This window comes from Phalacrocorax aristotelis, chromosome 5 (genome assembly GCF_949628215.1).
Source record: "Phalacrocorax aristotelis chromosome 5, bGulAri2.1, whole genome shotgun sequence".
Taxonomy (NCBI): domain Eukaryota; kingdom Metazoa; phylum Chordata; class Aves; order Suliformes; family Phalacrocoracidae; genus Phalacrocorax; species Phalacrocorax aristotelis.
The window spans coordinates 45,988,354-46,008,324 of NC_134280.1; the positions used below are offsets into that span (position 1 = coordinate 45,988,354).

A 19,971-nucleotide genomic window follows, 5' to 3' on the forward strand; every position below is an offset into this window, starting at 1 on the left:
AAGGTATCTTTTCAGATCCTTGCTGTAGCCAAAGGGCATGGGTGAGGTTAAGATGAATACAGAAATCCGCATCCAATGGGGAGTCTTATGGTCATCCTTTCAGGTGAGAGCTTAGCCCTAAGCCCTGCATCACCCTCATCTGTCACTCACATCTGAACAACCCTCTGTGTTTCCACTGGAACTGCCTGCCATCAGCCCCAGAGCTCCCCGGTGCTTACCTTTCCCTGCTGCAGGTACAGGGCCTTGGAACAGGGAGGGGGTTGAGTCCTGGCTACCTCAAACACTATTGTCATGTAACTTTGCTGGACATACTTCCCAAAAAGGGGTGGAGCAACCACCTATATCTGTATTTTCTAAAGGAAACACAAGCCTGAGAAAACTGGATGATTCTAAAATAAGGGAGACAGGCAGGTGGGGCAGCTGCTGCCCCAGATGCTGATGACCACTTAGTGATGCTCAGCTCAGATGGGAGCGGGACAGAGGCCCCTGTTGGGTCAGTGCATCAGGGCATACAAAACCCCAAGCTGCCTATAGTGCTTGTCTGTGGAGATTGAAAGTCTTCAGCAAACAGCTGCCTATTCTGCTTTTCATTTACCCAAGGGTTTGTGAACTCCAAATAAACAGCTGCCGGCCTGTGTGTAGGTATAAGCCTATGACTGAGATGATCCCATTCAATACTTTGTCCTGTATTAGTGATGCTGATTTTTCTTTTCTTTATGAGTTCCCATATTTTGTCTTATTCAGTATTGAGCCAGGTCTTCAGAGCAGTTAGGTGCTTACATCTGGCTCTGAGGGACTTGAGAAAAGGCAAGACCTGCAGGTGAACATGGCCATGGCAAGGCAATGCAGGATTGCTTTGGCAGGAGTAGACTACTTATTCAAAAGGTATCAAATTCAGAGCTAAAGGGAAACTGAAAGCCCTTTCAGCCCCCTTCTGATCGTTGCCTGCCTCATCCATCTTCCTTGGCAGACAAGCACTGGTGATATATCAGTTCAGAGGTACTAGGTGGCTTTTGGTTCATGTGCACTATTTTAGGTGAAGACACAAGTAGGATATAGCAGAAACACAGCTTTTTCCCAGCTGTTTGTGACATGCCTACAGTGGGAAATAAAAGAGACATTTTCAAAATGCAGCAGCTGAGACCCATCTTGACTGTCAAGCAGGACTTCATGAGTAGCCTCGAATGTTGAAACCCTGTAGGTGGCTTCCCTCAGCTCTAAGCTTGGGGCTACCTACGTGGAATCTAATGAGGGTCTGGCTGCCACTGAGCTGCACAGAAGTGACGGTCACCTCCCTCCACTGTTACTTAAAAAGCCATCTTGTGGTTGATCCTGGCACAGCACAGCACATCCCCAAGGCACTAAAGGCCTTCAGGTGTCAGAAGCAAGCCAGATCACTAAGAAATTCATGGGTTCCTCAGAGAAAGCCAACATCCCCAGTCTCAGAATATTTGGCATAAACAGTAATCTCCTTTCACATTCAGTAGTGAGGAAGCCAACAGAGCAGTTTCATTTTCTCCCCATGGAGGCAATGGCAGTACATTTTCTTGCTCTTTTTGTTTTCCTATATCACATTCTGGGAGCCAGAGAATGAGCTGCAATTACAGCAGGTAGCTAGGAGTATTTTTGTGCCTTCAGAATTTTCTAGTCAGCTCTTTCCTGCTGTTAAAATGAATGTGTCACATGAAGAAGGACTTGGGTCTCAGACTGCAAGAAACTGTGCCTTTTTGCTCTAGCCACAGCTTCTATGCAGTCTTCAGAATGGATTTGTTTATATAAAAGTCAGTTTTGTTAATGTCCTTTAAATAACATGAAAGAGGAGCAAGCAGCACATGTTGCATTTGTACAGATGGTGCTGAGCTCTCCCCAAGTAGCCACAGGGTGTGTGAATTCAGCTAATCAGACAATAAAGCAATATGTGCCCTCAAAAGCAGATGTTTGTGTGGGGAAAAAAGCTAGTGCAGAAAAAAAGCAAGAGGAACAGCAACTTGCATAAACAAATAACACAAACATGGACAAAAACGCACACGTTCCCCGGGCTTGCTGTGGTGTTAGCTTCTGAGCAGCACTGGAGTTGATGTTTATCAAGCTGTCAGTCCCCAAAACCACATGGTGATTTACTCGAAGAGAATGTAACCAGCCTTGCACAGGAGGGTCTAAGTGCAGCCAGGGTTGAGGTGATTTTTGACTCCCAGGGAAACATCTCTGAGGTACACAGAGTGGGGACAGAGCCAGTGACTTATGTTGTACATTGGCTGCAGGGCCACCAAAAGCCTGGGGACCCACCAGTGCTGTGTGGCACCTTTGGCGTTGTCCCCAGACTGCCTTTCAGGAACAAAAAGAAGTTTTGAGATTTTTCTGCTCCAGGCCTTAGTGTTGCTCCTGCTATATGCTCTGTTCAGAAAAATAAGTCTCTTCTTGATGAAAGGGGCCCTAGGTTTGGTCAGGAAGAGCACAACAGAAAGAAACACTCATCTCTCCTTTTCATCCTTCTATGACTAGGCTTTTCTGTAGGAATTTGCTCTGTCTGTAATTAGCTCCCTAAGGTGGCCAGTATTTAACAGCTATTTTTAGTCTATGGGGTTCACTATGTCCCTTCTTTGCTGTAGAGCCTCAGGAGCCTGTAGGTAGCAGAGCAGCAGCACCAGCAGCTTTGGTCAGGCTCAGTAGAGATGGACGGTGTCCATGCAGATAAGCACATTCATGCAGTGGTCTCCTCCGCACAGTGGGAAGTAGGTGCATGCCATGCCATGAGAAGAGGAGTTGCTTGGAGCATATTCCAGTTTTCCTTCAGGTACTGCAGGATGAACAAAATGAGCTCCCTGGCTGGAATAAATGGACAGACGTGCGTTCATACAGGAACCAGCTCTGCTTTATGCAATCTCAAGGGAACTGCTGGTAGGCTGAACACAAGGAGGTGTGTTCACCCTCATACAGCATTGAAATGGAGATGTTCCAGCTGGTTTTTGCTTAGCAGCAAGGGTAACTGCAGCTTCCAGAATGATGCCAATTACTTCTATCTTATGTAGACTTCTACCACCTCCAGCTGAGATAAATGCTGCCCAGTTTTACACTTCAGTTGGGTCCAAGAATGAAGGTATGATTAAACATCTGATCATTCCTAATAAAATCAGTGGTGCCAGATTCAGCCACAAAATTCTGGGTCTTTGCTCCATCTTTAAAATCTTCTCTGCATCTGCAGACTGCAAGAAAGCTCACTCCCTGAACGGGATAAACCTGAAGATTTAGGCCTTTGTATGTCTAAAATACAGCCACTCCATTTTATCCTATATGACCCAAAATGTGGATATTTTTAAAAATTATAACCCTGTGCTGACTTCTAGGCTGCAATGACATACAGGAGGCAGAAGGCTACAACAGACAACTTGGGAACAAGTATAATGGCTGCAGCATGTGTTAAGGCAAGATCACAAGGACTGGATAAGGTTACTATGGCCAGCCAGCTCCTGGAGGTGTGCTGGGTGGGCTGTGGTGCAAATCTTCCTTGGTAGGCAGTGTGGAATACACTGTCCAAATCATATCTAGGCAAAATTTTAGCACTGGTATTTAAGCAAAGGCTGAGAGAATGACATAAAGAGGCAGAACTGGACTTAAAAAGCCTTCTTAAACACCTGCACTAGAGGTTTTGGTAGTTTCAGGGGTTTTTTGGGGTTTTGTTTGTTTGTTTAAAAAAAGCATTGCTGCTATGAAAAGTAAGGGTCAGACAATGGCTATGCAGGCAGGGAAAGGCACCATGAAATGGTCAGTGTAGGAGGTGATAGTGATCTGGGGATGGGCAGGGGAGAAATACCCTGGGTCCATGCCTGGGTGGGAAGGCAGAAGGGCCATATGCCACTTATGTGGGAGCAGAGAGTCCGGCTGGTGAAGCCACAAGCTGCCTGTGCCACATGCTTTGGACATGGGTTGGTCACTGGCTGGCAGCCTCTGTGAGCTGCTGTGTGCCAGTAGGTGTCCAGGTGTCCTGGGCTACTCAGAGTCCTCCCGGGGCTGGGACAGCATGGGGCTGGGATAGCATGAGACTGTAACAGCTTGGTCGAGATGCTCTCAGAGCAGTACATTAGCAATGCCAAGACCTTGCAGGCTTCTTTGCCTGGAGTCTGGAGGAAACAGCCCTGTGCTGCCTGCAACCCTGGGTTTTGCTGGCTGTGTAGCTGTCTTCCAGCCTCTTAGGCAATGGGGCTGCAATCGCAGGATCTATGTGAAGAAGTCTATCACAAAGGAGTCATGGCTTGTCACGTATGTCTTTGTGCAAAGGAGACCTATATTTTCAAGCTGAGCCTGAAGTTGTGTATTTGAAACATCCCAGTCTCCCTTGTCATGTGACTGCACCAAGCTGACATTGCTCTAAATTAAATTTCGTGCTTAAGATTCACAGAATCACAGAATCTCAGGTTGGAAGGGACCTCAGGCATCATCTAGTCCAACCTTTCTGGGACGAGCAAGGTTGTACATAGAGAAGATTTTACTTCATCATCCTCCCAAAATAGCACACTTCAGGAAAAAAAACAGACATGAGCCGTGAATCCAAATGTGATGGAGTGGTTAAAATGCCTGTTCCGTCTAGCAAGGGTGTCAGCAGAGCAGTGTGCTGCCTGGACATCTTGCGGGCTCACTGCGTGGCCACGCATGCAGCATGGTCTGTATTTCCTGCAACACATTCCTCCTCCATTGGGTTCCCAGGACAGACACAGTGAGATCGGAAAGACATTTCCCCTCCAGGTGAACTGGGGATGCAGGCAGCTCTCCTGCCCAAAAAGGAGCAGCCGGATGATGGGGGCCCACGTGCCCTGCTGTCCTGGGTTGTCCTTGCCCATTGGCAACTGATACAGAGTGACTCAGGGAAGGTCTCTGAAGTGCCGATGGTCTAGCAGGCAGCCAAGGCACTGGGAGATCAGGGTATCGGTGTGGGAAGCCAGAAAATACCCTCCTTCTACTGCTGTGAGGGCAAGGTTGGAGTCATAAGCAGTGAAGGAGGCACCAAGTGGTCCTGTCAGACTTGTAAGGGTGCAATGATACTCATATTACCTCCTTGTCATGGAGATCTTCACAATATGTAACTCAAGGTCTCTCTAGGTTTGATTAGAAACAGACACCCCAAACTTTGCACTGAAACTTTGAGGCCATCTCCAGTTACAGGAAGCCTGGGCATATCCATATGCAGATGTATGCAATTTGTTTCACTTCAGCAGTTAGCATGACTGTTTTGAGTTCAGGGAGCCTGTTTAGGGAAGGAGAGGTACTGCTCTGGATGCTCAGCTGAGGGTGGATGCACACCACCCCCTCCCTATGCAGCCAGCCATGCTCCCTCCATTCTACTCTTGCTGTGTCGCTCACAGGGACAGCCATCCCTGCTGCTGCTCACAGGGGCTGGAAGTAAAGGAGCCTGTGTCTGCTGTAGCACAGGAGAATGAGAGCAGTGGGCCAAGGTGGCAAGGAGGGCTCTGAGCTGGCAGCAGGCAGGCAGGCATGGGGACACCCACTCTGTGCACAGCAGGGATAGTCGCTTGCTCCTCAGGGCTGATGGCTTGCAGTGGAGATAACTATCACCGCCGAAAGCCCTGGGCCCAGCTGCAGTCTGAGCTATATAGGCAACAAAATAACATCAGACCCAGAGCATTTCTCTGTGTGTGCATGGATGTGTGTTTGTTTGTGCAGACCTTCCCCAGCTAGCTGAGCTGCTCAAGAAGACAAGAAATGGCAGAGGACTTCCCAAGGAAAGGCCTCAGGTCTTTGTGTTTGCTGTTGCTGGAGTCGCAGGGGACCTGGGAGTTAGGGAGGCAGCCAGCACAAAAGCATGGCGGAAAATATACTGAGATTCCTGTCATCATAAATAGTAAAAAAAGAAAGAACAGAGGAAAAATTTCCTGGAATACTTCTATTTATTTATTACTCAACCTCTACTGACTCTCGTGGGCAGTAGTCAGTTGCTACAGACTTTCTGGAACTGTTTTATTATTATTAGTTTCAAAAATAATAAATATAATGGCTGTAGCATATGATTTACCCAGGTTGTGGGGCGGGGAACTGTCCAAGTGCATTTGGATGGGCCTGTCCACCTGCATCCCTGAGGAGTGGCGGAGGAGCTCAGCCCGTCGGAGAGTGCAGGTGCAGAGGAGGCAAGGTGACAGTCACTGGCCTGGACCCTGGCCCCGGTGCCCAGGGAGCATAAATCTTGACAAAATGTTCCTAAGGATCAAAGCAAAGAGAGCTGAGATTGACGACATTAGGCTTTGCTGAGCTTTACATGGAGCTCCTCAAAAGCCTGAGGGAACAACATTAGAGAAAGCAATAAATCTGAAAATACAGTAGGGTGGTAGTGGCAGATAGCACCTGCATTGCCTGTGTCTTCATCCCAGTCCTCCTCTCAACTCGTCTGTACTAACTGGGCAATTTTTTTTCTCAACTCCCTTTCATATCTCATCCTTCCAAGCTTAATCCTGGTCCTTCCTTGCCCTTGTGCCTGAGGGTGACAGCTACATTTCATCCTACTGTTTTCTTCCCAATCACCTCTTTGCAGTCTTTCAGCTGCGAGAGCAAGAAAAAGGGAAGGATACATAACCTTCTCACAAGCCTGCTCACAGCCTTTTGGCTGTGAAGCCACGACAGAGCTGTTCACAGGAGGGCTAAACTGTAACTATACAGTGAATTAGGTGGTAGAATGTTGTAATAAGGAACAAATGCTGGAAAAAATGGGTTTTCCAAATACATGGGCTAAGATATCTGAGGTGTCATTAATGACCAGGGATATGACACTGCTGAGGGCAGTCTACCGGTGGGGACATGACTATATGGTGAAGCTGTTTCCCAGAAAGACTGATCCAGGACTGAGAACATTTAAAGATAAGCTAATGTAAAATTTTTTAAAAAAAAAGATTAACCAGTTGGTATGATCTTGGCTTGGTGAGGAGAGCACAGATAGGAAGTGCTGCTGCATGCTTTCCTTCCCCGACCTTTAGGAGCTGAGTGTAGTGGCTCAAGATTAAACTCTGCAGTAGGGCTACCATGTTTTTTGTCCAAAGACCCCAGCCAGAAATGTAGGCAGGTGTGACACTGGGCTGTGCAGCATGTGCTGGGCAGGCCAGCCACTCACACAAATCCCTCTTTTCCTGTTCTGGGGACAGCCTGCTGTGCAGACCAGCGGCAGCAGGCAAGGGAGAGCTCTGGTCACTTGTCATCAGAGGCCCTACATGCGTCTGGGTCCCCACACCAGTCCTGCTGGCATGGCAGTGGTCTTGCTAAGGAAGGGGACACTGCCATTGCTAGAGGCAGGCTCTAGGCCATTGCTAGAGGTGGGGAGGAGAGGGTGACCCATCACAGCATCCTCTGCCTGTGCCTGAGAGCATGTACACCTGGTTTCACTTGTAGCTGCTAAGCCTTAGAGAGGAACCAGCTCACTGCAGTGGTTGAAACATTCACCTCCTTCTTCACCACATTGCTCTCGTACATCATGGCCCATTAATTACTAATTTCTCAGGGCAGTCAGGCAGAAGCAACCTCCCAGGCTGTTGTCAGACTCCTCTCATCTCTCTCTGCGCTGCACACAGGCTGGGGTATTTCCATAGGTGCCTCCACCAGCCTTTTCTGTGGCACTATGCACTGTTCATAACCTCTTTGCTGAAAGCAGTGCAAGTCCTCACACAAGGCTGTGGGGGTGACTGTGGGGTGTCAGTCAGGAGCACCTCTGCTGACACACCACTGTTTCCTGGGGACACACAAGCAGAAAACAGATCCCACCAAGCACCACTGTTTGCCCCTGGTTTTATACCATGTATGGGCTTGGTGACTGAAGACTATCCTCTGAGGCCTGGGTTTGTGTCCCTCTATCCTCAGAGGCCTCTCCTGTGGCCAGGACCAGGGAATGTACTGCTCTGTGAAGTTGGGCCCCACTGTGGGCAGTGGGAAGGGGAAGGAGGGTCTCACTGGGGCACATGCACATAAGCCTGCTGGGCTCATGGAAGGGAACCAGGAGCAGCTGACAGACCTCACCCCAACCTCCCCTTCCCTGGTTGTGCTGGCATCTGTGGGCTGAAATTAGTGCCCCCTGCAAAACAGCCACCTCCTCCCTTGAATATAGCCTAGCCAGGCACCCATGCCACCCCTGAGTTGAGCTCCAACACCCTCTAAGGCCAAGGTCAGCAGCTTTCCTGTACCGACCCAGGGCAGCCCTCTGGCTTGCCTCCCACCTCTGCTCAGGATGGTCTCAGCCTCTCTGCCTGTATTGAAGAACTGCTGCCCAACTGCCATGGCTAGTTTTATTTGGCTGAACCAATAATTAGTTGAAAGATTTACATCTGTTTCCTTCTCTCTTTCTCCCCCTCCCTACCTTGCTCTTCTCTCCCCTACCTGCCCTCCCGCCCAAATAGGTAAGGAGAGCAGTTTGGGAGAGGCCGACTTGCAGCCGAGTTCCGACCCTTCGGGAATGGACAGCAGCTACCTCAGCGTGAAGGAGGCTGGGGTGAAAGTGCCCCAGGACAGGGCTAGCACAGATCTTCCCAGCCCCATGGACAAGGCTGACTCGGAGAGCAACAAGGGCAAAAAGCGGAGGAACCGCACCACCTTCACTAGTTACCAGCTGGAGGAACTGGAGAAGGTCTTCCAGAAGACCCACTACCCAGACGTCTATGCCAGGGAGCAGCTAGCCATGAGGACGGACCTCACCGAGGCTCGCGTACAGGTAATGGGGGATGCCCTGGGGCTGGGCAAGGGGTGCGCAAGCTGCAAACAAGCCCCTGCCCTCTGGGGAATGAAAAGATGAGCCCTGCAAATTTGTTGTCCCTTGCTGTGCCTGAGGTCACCTGCAGCTCCACCACAGCCTCCAGGCAGCCAAGCCGTACCTAGAGCCTGTGCCACAGGCTGGCATGCCTCTCCAGTAAGCTGAGGCATGGGGACAGGACAGGGAGGTACATCCATGTCTGACACTAGTGTCAGGTCCTTTATTTGGGCCGGTGTCCTGAGCTGCAGTGCTCACAGAGAGGCCTCTTGTCCTTGAGCTAGTGGGGCAGCAGGCAGATAAGACTCACTGTCACCCTAAACAAAGCTGTTACAAAAAACTACTTTCTTCAGGAGAGTTGACGGGGGACACAGTTTCATTAGTCTGAGTGGGAGCCAACTTTCCCACAGAATGGGCTCTTTCTGGCAAGATGGGGATGCGGAGGTGATCAGAAAGTTCAGTAGCAGCGAGCATGATACAGGTGGGGCAGCTCTTGTTACCTGCTTGGCTAAGCAGGTGCTGCAACTCCATGAAGCCTGGTGATCTGGAATGAAAAGGTGTTCCCACCACCTTGAGACGAGCAGAAGAGTCAAACAACTGTGCTGCAGTCTCACCGCCTCCACCCACATGGGCACCAGCTCCCATGAACTAGCTCTCCTGAACTAATCTGGGGGTTCACCAGCAGTGCCAAACTCCACACTGAAGGAGTCAATGATTCTCCAAATGCTGCTCTTTCCTCTGAGTCAAGGTTAAACCGAAGGCCTGCAGAGCTCAGAAGCATTTGCAAAAAGGAGCACCATCACTTGGAGCGAACATCCACAGCTCATGCCTTGATGGCCATCAAAGCTCCCGCTGAAGCTCAGGCTCTCTTTCTTCAGTCTAGCTAATCCTGTGACTTCCGTCTGCAGGCATTTATCAGCTCACCACCCCCAGAACCTGTGTTAGCATCGAGAATAGCTGGTGTGTGGAGGCTTCTCATTATCCTCTTATATCAGAAAGACTCCCAGGTCCCAGGCAGCCCGGTTTGCCCACTGCTCTAACCTTTACAAGCGGTTGTTGCAAACAGTCAAGGCAGTCAGGCCAGCATCCTTGAATAAGTCAATTTTTCTCCGTACTTACTTCCAGTTTCAACTAGCTGCAGGATTTTTCTTGTCTGCTTGCCTAAATTGGTTTGCAGGGCTGGTGTGCTCTTCTTCCCCACAGCTGTTTCTCTTCAGGCCAGACACGGCTGCATTTCAGTAGAAAGCAACGCAATTCCCATGTGTAGCGTGCTGAGCACTGTGGGATGGGCAGAGGAAGGCAGCACTACAAATGTCAGCTCCTTGTGCCACTGGACACAGCCCTTGATTTCCCAGGGACACATCACAGGTGCTGATGGGGTCTCCTGGGAGGCCAGGCACAGAATCAGCTTATTGACTGCAGTGCATGAAATTCCTTGTACTCAGGAATGAGAATGAGGTGCTGGAGGGTGGCGAGCTCCTCCTGCTTGCCTCTGAGGCAGGGTGAGCAGCTAGCACGTCCCAGCTAGTGTGCAGGGCTGGCTAACAGAGCCAGGGCAAGTAAGGCAGATGCAATCCATGAGTTCATTACATACGACCCACCATGCAGTGTTTTTTTCCCCACTTTACCACTGGATAGCACTGTGGCAGAAGGCAGAAGCACCTCCCCAGGCAGCCAGGAGGAACTCTGGCAGAGGGAGGGTGCAGCCTGGGGGTTTTACCCTGCCCTAAGCTAAGCGCCCCAGCAGCCCATTGCCACAGGCAGCCAAGAACAACCTCTCTCCTCTTGCAACCACCAGCTCACACTTCTTGCTTGGGATGGTGATGACAGGGCTTGTGTAACAGAGCAGCTGAAGGACTTGTCTAAGTGGCCTGGCCACTCAAGCACTTACCCCAGGGTGAAAGGAGTAAACACTTGCATTTCACTCATTCCCCCAGCCCCGCTGGGAAGGACCCCATCCCTTGGGTTGCAGGCTGGCAGCCAGCCACTGCCTCATGACGAAGGCTTGCCATGTTGTCAGTAGAAAGGCAAACTCCCTGTCGCTTCAGTGAGAACCAAGCAGGCTCGTGCTGAGCGCTGTGGGTGCTGGATGGGCAGGCTCAGGAGCACCCCCAGTGCCAGCTATTTAATGTAGGTTCTCGGGGGGCTAGGGCAGCTGGCTAGTGAGCTGCTCAGCCTTGGCATGGTGGTGGCAGCCCCCAGGAGGCATGGGGACACAGCCTGGGGTGGCCCAGGGCTCTTCTGCTGATGGCAAAGGGCTGCACTTCCCACCAGGGAGGATTTTGGGACCAGGGCTTTAGTGAATCACCCTAGCACCTGTCTCCAGCTCTGGGTTGTGTTATAGCTTTTTTAGGCTTGACTTTGGCCTCCCCCCTCTGAGCAACTCTGCTCTGTGGGGGCCTCCCCATGCCAGCATTGAAGGCCATCAGCTCACAGCTGAAAAGTGGGTATAGGCATGGGGCAGCCGCCCAGGACACTGATAGTGAAGCAAATGTCTACTGCAAGGACCGAGACCCCAACCAGGGCCAAGGCAGAGGATAGAAATCACAAATAATCCCTTTACATCTTTCCTCCTGCAAGCCAAATAGCCACTACGTACTCAGAGGCCCTCCACCAAGCTGGCCTGGGGCTGTGATTGCTGTGGGATGTCTGGGCACACATCTACTGCAGCCCATGGGCTTTGAGGGAAGCTCAACAGTCCATCTCCCAAGGAAGGTAAAGTCCTCTAAAGGATGGCGAGTGCCCTGGAATAATTTAATGGAGGCCAGCTTCAGCTGCCTGCAAGGCTGAACTAAGCAAAGCAGAGCAGCAGGAAGGTGAGGCACCCAGCAGGTTTGAGGTGTGATGCTCCCTGCTATGTCTGAGCCAGCTTTTGGCTGGAGGTCATACCCTCTGGCCAAGTTCAGCTCCCAAGGGAATACAACCAGCCGCCATGTCGCAGGCAGGCACAGATGTGAAGCCCATACAGGCAAGTGGCAGCTCTGTTTTTTTCCATCCCTTTCCCAAGCTCATGCTTCGTTAATGAAATAGCTGATGGAGATCTCAGTGCCTGGAGAAGAGCTCATGCCAGTAGTGGGCATGGGGCGGGCTGTGCTGTCTGCAAAGTAGTGGCATCCTGCAGCCTGGCCCCTCTCCTGCTCCATTTCTCTACTTGCCGTGGTTTCCAGCCATCAGTGCTGATGTCTGACAACATCAAAGCTAATTCCCCCTGCAATGCAATGCAACATTTTTCCTGCCTGCCCCCCATGCCCTGGCCCCTTTTGCCAAGTACTATTCAGCTACTGCCCATCCCTGTTTTCTGAAGTGGGAGCTGCATGTAAGCCCTGCGCAGAGGCAGAGCCACCCAGCCAGGAAGAGGCTGCTAGGGCTCAGAAACAAACCTGCAAGGGTGCACAGCAGGCAGTGGTTTCATGTAAGTCCTACACACCATGCATACCCTATTCCTTTCTCCTTCTCGTCCATGTCTGGGGCTGCAGAGCCCCAGAAAGGGCTCCTGCTCTGTACCAGCAACTGCCTGAGCTTCATCCAGGGTTGCAGCAGATGTCTGAGGTGGTGGCACTAGAGAAACATAGTAGCCACACGTGTGTTCAGACATGGCTCCTTCCCTTTACATGCAGACACACATATAGACATCCCCAAGCCCATGCCAGCCCAGCCCCGGCTGCTCATCTTTCTTGGGCTGTATCTCTTCCTCCTGGCCTGCCCTGCAGCACAGGAGAAAGAGATGGGGCTGGAAGGAGGCTTCATGGCCAGAGAATATAACCCCTCAGCCAGCCCCCTCAGACCCAGCCTTAAGATTGCTGGGATTGTTAATGAAATGTTTTTGGCGGTGACCCTGTGATGCAGCAGGGGCATGAAAGTGAGAGCAAAATGTCAAACTCTGCTGTAGCAAAATCACTGCTTTGGAAAAAAAAAAGGAAAAGAAAAAAAGCAAAGCAAGAAGTAATATATCTTGATCCCTTTTCCCCCATAAAACCCTGGGAGGCTGGTAGAAGGAGCGGAAAGACTGAGCTAAGCCTGCAGGAAATTAAACATGAAATGAAAACAAGCTCAAGTTATTCAATTCTCTCATCCCAGGCTCCAATTTCCCATTCCAGGCCACTGATAAAATGGTGTCCAGTTTCAGTGTTCAGGGATGAATTCTGGCTCTGTTCTTGCAGGCTGGAAAGCAAAGGGCTGCTGGCCATCTCTGGGAAGAGGGGAGACGGGCCTGGCCTGTAGCAGAGGGATGGGGTTCTGGAGAAAGACAGACAGACAGATGGCAGCTGAGCAGAGGGAGGAGGTCAGAGGGGCCAGAGCAGCATGGATGGACAGAACGGATGCTGCAAGGCTGCCAGGGGAGAGTGGGAGCATAAGTAAGGCTTGAACGTGGCAGGCAGCTCTCGCCAGCTGCTGGGCAGTGATGCAGTGAGGCGGGGATCGAGCAAAAGGCGTGGGGTGCCAGGCTGGATCTGGCCTCATGACTGCCACCAGCCCACCATCATATGTGCAGAGGCCAGCCTCACCCTCCATTGCCATGCTGGGGCAGGTTGGAGAGAAGGGAAATAATTTTTTTCTTTAACTTGGAGGAAGGATGAACGCAGCAACGCCATCCCCAACCATCCATCCATGACCAGAGGGGCGTGGCTCAGGTTCCAACTTGGCCCATCCACCTGCACCCTGTGCAGGGCACGTAGGGCTTGGTGGCAGAGACAGACCGGCAGTGCCTGCTGGGTGCCAGGGTAGTGGCAGTAAGACAGCGAGCAGGGGCCTACTGCTTTCTTTGTCTCAGGCCAGTCCCAGCCTCTCCACCTGCTACAGCACATCAGCTGTGTATGCATATGGATTTAGGTACAAGCATATGGCTGAATGTTTATGGAGACATGGAACATTTTCTGTTCTGTAGCTTTTTATAGGGCTGATTTGGTACATCAGGGCTTATCAAAGCATTGTCTGCAGGAGTCAGATACATGACATTACCCTACACTCCCACTGTAATTGTTAACACTGAGATGCAGCCCACAATGACTGCTTATCCCTGCACGAAGTACCCCATCCTGATCCCACAGACATGCTGCATTGTCTGCTGCAACCTTCACTGTCACATCCCAATCCCATAGCAGCCTCTCTTGACTAAAGGTGACAAGCAATGAAAGGAAAACAGACTTCTGTTGGTTTTAGATTTGCTGTTGAAAAGCAGGTCTCTTTTAAGATTGAGAAGCCAGGAAGTACTTAAGATTAGTTGTTTTTCACATTATACATTGCCCTGCCTGCCCTGATTTTCCTGGGCACTGTGGAGGCCTGGAGAAACCCAGCTGCAAGATACCAAACAGCCTAAAAGGACCTGGACCAGAGGAGAAAGGAGAACTTTAAAAAGTAGTCCAAACCTTGTTGCAAATGTTTCGGAGCAGTGGCTCACTGCCAGCCCTTGGAGCATCTCCAGTGCCCCCAGCACCAGGACTTGGACTGAAGACACTCTTCTTTCAGCCTAACGCGACGGTTTGCCACAGCTTCCCAGCCCACCAGCCATGTGGGGACTGCAATTTGGGAACCGCCAGTTTAAACCATTTTGCTCTGCCAGTGCCAGTTCAATTCAATGTCTAAATGAGGAGCAGCAGAGGAAAAGCCAGTGCCAGAGACCCTGCTCTTCTCTGGATGGCTCCGGGAAACCTCCCTGTGGCTCCAGCAGGCCCAGGGGAGCCAAGTGCACAAAACCCACACTGATGGCTTTGGAGGTCATGCTGCAGAGCTGGGCACTGCTGCAGGAGCCTGCACTCAGCTGCCCTGCTCCTGGGCGAGTGCCCTGGGTGGGATGCTCAGGTGGGCTTCCCTGCACAGCAGTGTAGATGTGTAGCTGAGCTGGCGGGTGGGCCAGCCAGTGTCTTCACCAGGCAGGGGAATGGCCGCATATGCCTGGCATATGTTCTCCCCGACCTCATGCACAGCCAGCGCTCTGCTCCCTACCTGCTCTCCACCCCTCTGTACACAGCAGGACCTCCTCCACCAGAGGAGGAACTGGGTCACCACCACTAACTTTGAATCTGCAGATCAAAGCTGCATGATCTGGGCCAGCCCTGGGACTGGCCTGCAGCTGGGCTGAAGCAGCTGTGCCAAGAAGAGGTAGAAGAAAAGCAGACAGATGCCTCGGGCATCAAACCTGCTCAGTAGGATGCTCTTCATGTGCAGTATGTGCTTAGCTGGGATAACGTTAGGCCCTTTCTGCTGGTGTTTTTTGCACCCGCTGAAAATTCTCATAGTGTTTTTGGATTGGGATGGGGGGATAATATCAGGTTGCTACTTTGGGTATGGTTAGTCTGGCTGGTTTGTGGATGGTCCTGCCAGTGGCATTGCTGTGACAGCAGTGCTGGGTACTATATGCTACACCATCAGCAGCCCACATGGGGAGGAAATGCCTGGGCACTGCACTATCAGCTAGGAAGCCAGACCATCAGACCACCAGACCGCCAGAGCACAGCCCACGGCCAGACCCTCAGCTGCCCACTCGTACCATGGGGCTGGCCACAGTGGGGAGCTGCGAGAGACCAGCCTGAGTCTGCCTGTGTGGTGGGGAGGGGGGAACTGAAGCAGGAGAGCCTGGAATGACTCTTCCAGCACAAGTAAGAAGGTCAGCTCAGACAAAAACTACAGACCCTCGGGCCTGTCTCTCCCTGTAGCAGCTTCTAGCTGTGCTGATGCAGGGTGTAAATACCACCACTCTCCTGCCCTGCAAAAGCTGGCCTGCTGCCCTCCTTGTGCCGGGTGCCCGCTACTCTCCAAAGACGTGAGCTGGCGAAACCAAAAGCAGCATCTGGTTTATGCAGCTGCCAGCAAAGCAGTGGAGCTGCCTCACAGCTGGGTGCAGGCAGGACCAAGCTGTTCGTTAGCGGTGCCCCCCCGCCGTGAGTCACCGTGTAAAACTTGAAGCAGAACGGAGCAGCTCTTGGACTGCTCCTTTCATGCACTGGCGTGACCTGCACAACCCAGCCCCTGGTGATCGCCTGCATCTCTCAGAGCCTTCAAAGCAGCTCTTGATTGATGTGTTTCCCTGACTCACAAGCTTCAAGAGGCTTTGAAGACACTAGGCCAGGCTCTGATCTTTCTTATGCTGATGCAAATCAGGAGCAATGGTGCTGACAATACTGCAATAATCCACACTGATGTCAAGCCAGTAAAAATAAGAGCAGAAACAGTGTTTTGGTCTTTCCTCTGCCTTGAAGGGATCTGAGTAGCACTGTGAAGCAGAGCGCTGCAAACTCTGCAAAGAAAACATGTTGTAAAGCAAAGGATGTGTAACTATACACGGCACTTGTCTTTTTCTGCAGCTAAGGGAAGGCGTATTATGCATTTTATTCTTTTAACAGTTAAGGAAAATAAACTGAGAGTTCAGTGAGAAATGCAAGCTTTCAGTCAATGGCACCCTCATAGCCAGGATAGGCCTGGGGAAAGCCGCAGTGCTGCTGGTTTCAGCCTGGTAGCAGCACACGTGGATGTATTTGCACTTCTCATCTAAGACTGGCTGACAGCACATGAGCTGCAGGCAGTGCCTAGGTAATGCCGATTTAGGGACGTGAGGAAGACAGGTTAATTGAGGGCAAACCTGAAAGCTGATAAGAGTCTGGAAAACAAGTCTTATGAGGAGAGGTTGAGAGAACTGGGATTGTTTAGCCTGGAGAAGAGGAGACTGAGGGGAGACCTTATCGCTCTCTACAGCTTCCTGAAATGAGGTTGTAGTGAGGTGGGTGTTGGTCTCTTCTCCCTAGTAATGTGTGATAGGACAAGAGGAAATGGCCTCAAATTGCATCAGGGGAGGTTTAGGCTGGGTATTAGGAAAAATGTCTTTACTGAAGGAGTGGTCAGGCATTGGAACAGGCTGCCCAGAGGTGGTGGAGTCACCATCCCTGGAGGTGTTCAGAAAACTTGTAGATGTGGCACTTCAGGGCATGGTTTAGGAGCCATGGGTGTGTTGGGTTGGCAGCTGGACTTGATGATCCTAGAGGGCCTTTCCAACCTTAATGATTCTATGATTTTATGAAACCCGCCTGCGGGAGGGAAGAGCTGTGAATGTCCCCAGACAAGCAGGACACCAAAAGCTAGGCATCATCTCTTGCCTGGGGTGCTCCCAGTTTGGGAGCACAGGCCCGCCAGGGATGCAGGGCAGGACTGCTGCTCCTGCAGGGGATTGTGTACGCCACGTACAACTACCCGCCTGGCAAAGCCCTGCAAGCCAGTGGGCTGCCTGTGTCTGCCGGGCTCCCAGCCACTGCCAGCCACCCTGTTCACAGCTGCCTGTCACACTCTCCCCCAGGTGTGGTTTCAGAACCGACGAGCAAAATGGCGCAAGCGGGAGCGGTTCGGCCAGATGCAGCAGGTCCGAACCCACTTCTCCACTGCCTACGAGCTGCCCCTGCTCACCCGTGCTGAGAACTATGCCCAGGTGAGTGCATCCCCCTGCCCTGGTCTGTCTGTCCTGATGGCAGCTGGATACACCACCTCTGCTCCCAGTCCTCCCCCAGGTGATGCTTCACGTCTCAGGTTCATCCACCTGCCCTCAGGCAAGGCTGCTAGAGTGGCAGGGCTGGGGTTATATTACCGAACACTGAAGGGCCAGGAATTATTTAGCTGAGCATTCTGCCCAGCTCCCTCATGCCCTGGCCTAGTGCAGCCAACTCTAAAGCAAGCACCAAGCCCAGCCCTATGTGACAGTACAGCCACCCTTTGGGCACAGGTCACCCTGCTCAGCACATCCTATTACATTGTCCTCCCATCACATGTGCTGCTGTCCACTAACTTCTCACTGTTTTGGAAAAGGTCTTGAAGGCTATTTAAGGCCTTAAAACCAGCAGTGCCCAGGAAGGCTTCCTGTTGCCATGCCTAGGTTTCTGTGCCCCTGCTTCAGGAGGTTGGACAAAAGCATTTTTCCCCTGGCAAATTCCCATAGCTGTCTCCCAGCGATGGGCTGTGGTACCCACAGCATACTTGGTGATGCCTGGCGATGTTTCCCAAAGGTCTTGTGGCTTTGTGCTCTAAAGGAAGGGTGGGAGCAGCCTTGTTAGAGTATCTGGGGATTGTCAAGATCGTTCCTGCCCTGGCCCAGAAGGCAGGTGGCACAGCTCCCTCCCTCCTTAACGTCCCATCCTGGGAAACCTGTCACCACAGTAGCCTCCTAAGCAGTGAGCCAGCCCCCGTTTCACAATACTGCCTTCAGATGCTGCCAGGGCGGATGGGCGTTTGATAGCTCTAGGGCTGAGCTGTGCCCCCGCAAAGCACTCCCTCTATCCTGCTGCCTCCTCTTCCCACCACCCAGAATTTGCTTGAGGGTGCAGTTTTGTAGGCATGATGGTCTGAACCCGCCTTGTCCTCACAGAGCTGCTGGGAGTCCTCCTCCCTGACGCCCCGGCTGTCAGCTACCTTCCCAGACAGTGCTGCACCAAAGCTCCCCTGCAGCCAAGCTAAGAGAGTTTGACCTCTTTCTTGCTCGGTGTCTCCCCCGAATTGAACAAAAACCCCTTATGAAACAGCTGCGAGATGCCAAAGCAGCTTTTCAAGCAGAGGACACTCTCAGCAGCCTTTTCAGCACTTCCTTCTTTGTAACTTATACTGCTCCCTCCCACCATAGAGATCAAAAAAATGAAAAGCAATTTGCAGGAGGTAAGAGATCAGAGAGGGCCCAAGGGCGGTGGTGCAGCAGGGCGGTGGGATGAAGGGCCTTTTGCTCTCTTGCTCCAGCCAGCTGCTCACCTCCTCCCCGCTTTCATCATGCATGCCCACCCCGCCACTCCTGCTGCAGCAGACATACTCCTGCTGGCAAATACTAAGTCTCCCTCTCTCCTTCTGCAATATCATTTAATGAGTGACACTGCAGAAGCCGAGACGGCCACACGAGGTGGCCCCGCAGGGCTCTGCTCTGCAGAAGAGCAGGCAATGCTTCTTCGATGGGCAACAAGCACTTCTGGGGAGAGGGGCAGGAGAGCTGTCTGTGCTGGGGGCTGCAGGCAGCTCAGCTCCAACAGGCACATCCATCTGGTGCAAAAAGACTCTTGCCTAGGCAAAGCCGCCTTGAGCTGGGGCAGGAGGGTGGATTGGTGGTCTTGCAGCATCCCTTTCTGCCTATTGCCTCTATAGTCAGTATACACAGAAACACTATGGATGACACCAGGTTTCCTGCACCAACAACTCCAGAAAGTGTTCATGGTTAAAAAAAAACAACAACAAAACAAACCAGAAATAGCTGGGAGCGGGGGAACAGACAAACAGAGAGACAACACGGCAGGGAAGGGGCACAGTCCCACTCCCCTGGGAGTTAGTCTCCAGCACTCCCAGACCCTGCCAGGACTGGGGTATGGATTTTGGAGGGGACCTGCTGGTTCTGGGGGGGCTGCTGATGCTGCTGCTGACAGGGGCCAGCATATCGCATCCCGCTGCACCAGACGCCCCTTGCGCACAGGGCTGCCCTGCAGGGTGGCGGCGGGGGCCAGGGGAAGACACACTCTCTCCCCTCAGGCCTGCTCCTGGCTGCATCCCCCACCAGGCAGCCCTGACGCTTATTTTCGCACCCCCAGATCCAGAACCCTTCCTGGATCGGCAACAACGGCACCGCTTCCCCCGTGCCCGCCTGCGTCGTCCCTTGCGAGACAGTGCCCTCCTGCATGTCCCCCCATGCTCACCCCCACACAGCCGGCAGCGTCTCTGAGTTCCTTGGTGTCTCTGGCCCTGGCAGCCACGTGGGACAGACTCACATGGGTGGCCTCTTTGGCACGGCCGGGATGAGCCCCGGCCTCAATGGCTATGAGCTGAACAGCGAGCCGGACCGCAAGACCTCCAGCATCGCTGCCCTGAGGATGAAAGCGAAGGAGCACAGCGCCGCTATCTCCTGGGCAACATGACAGGGCTACAGCCCAATGCCCGTGAGACATGGAGAGGGCACATGGGGACAGCCGAATAAATCCATCCGCTTGGACGCCGGACAGCAGTTGCCTCCTTGGGGATCTGAATGCAGCACTTTTAGCTACCCTGGTATATAAAGTACATACATTAAAGTAAGCGGAGTGTTTCCAGCATGAACACGGCACCTCCCAGCTCCTGGGATCAGGCTGGTAGAGGGAAGCTGTGAAGCAGCACCTCTTCCAGTGAGATCTGGGTTGGAATGCGTCCCCTCTCACTGCCACCTCCCCAGTAACCTGGGCATTTTTTCTCCCTGCTCCTTTTTCTGACACCAGAGCTGCCTCTCCAAAGACCAAGAGCCTGCTGGCATTGCAGCAGCT

General features: G+C 52.1%; 1 protein-coding gene across 1 annotated transcript in view; it reads left to right on the top strand.

The window, feature by feature from the left end:
* ALX4 (ALX homeobox 4) overlaps positions 1–19,687 on the top strand; it is a 39,432-nt gene extending 19,745 nt beyond the window's left edge. Inside the window, exons 2-4 of the mRNA XM_075094290.1 lie at positions 8,385–8,695; positions 17,016–17,144; positions 19,270–19,687. Coding sequence (XP_074950391.1) covers positions 8,385–8,695; positions 17,016–17,144; positions 19,270–19,593 — 764 coding nt within the window. The 3' untranslated portion in view covers positions 19,594–19,687. The remainder of the gene's footprint in view (positions 1–8,384; positions 8,696–17,015; positions 17,145–19,269) is intronic.
* The last annotated feature ends 284 nt before the right edge of the window (positions 19,688–19,971 follow it).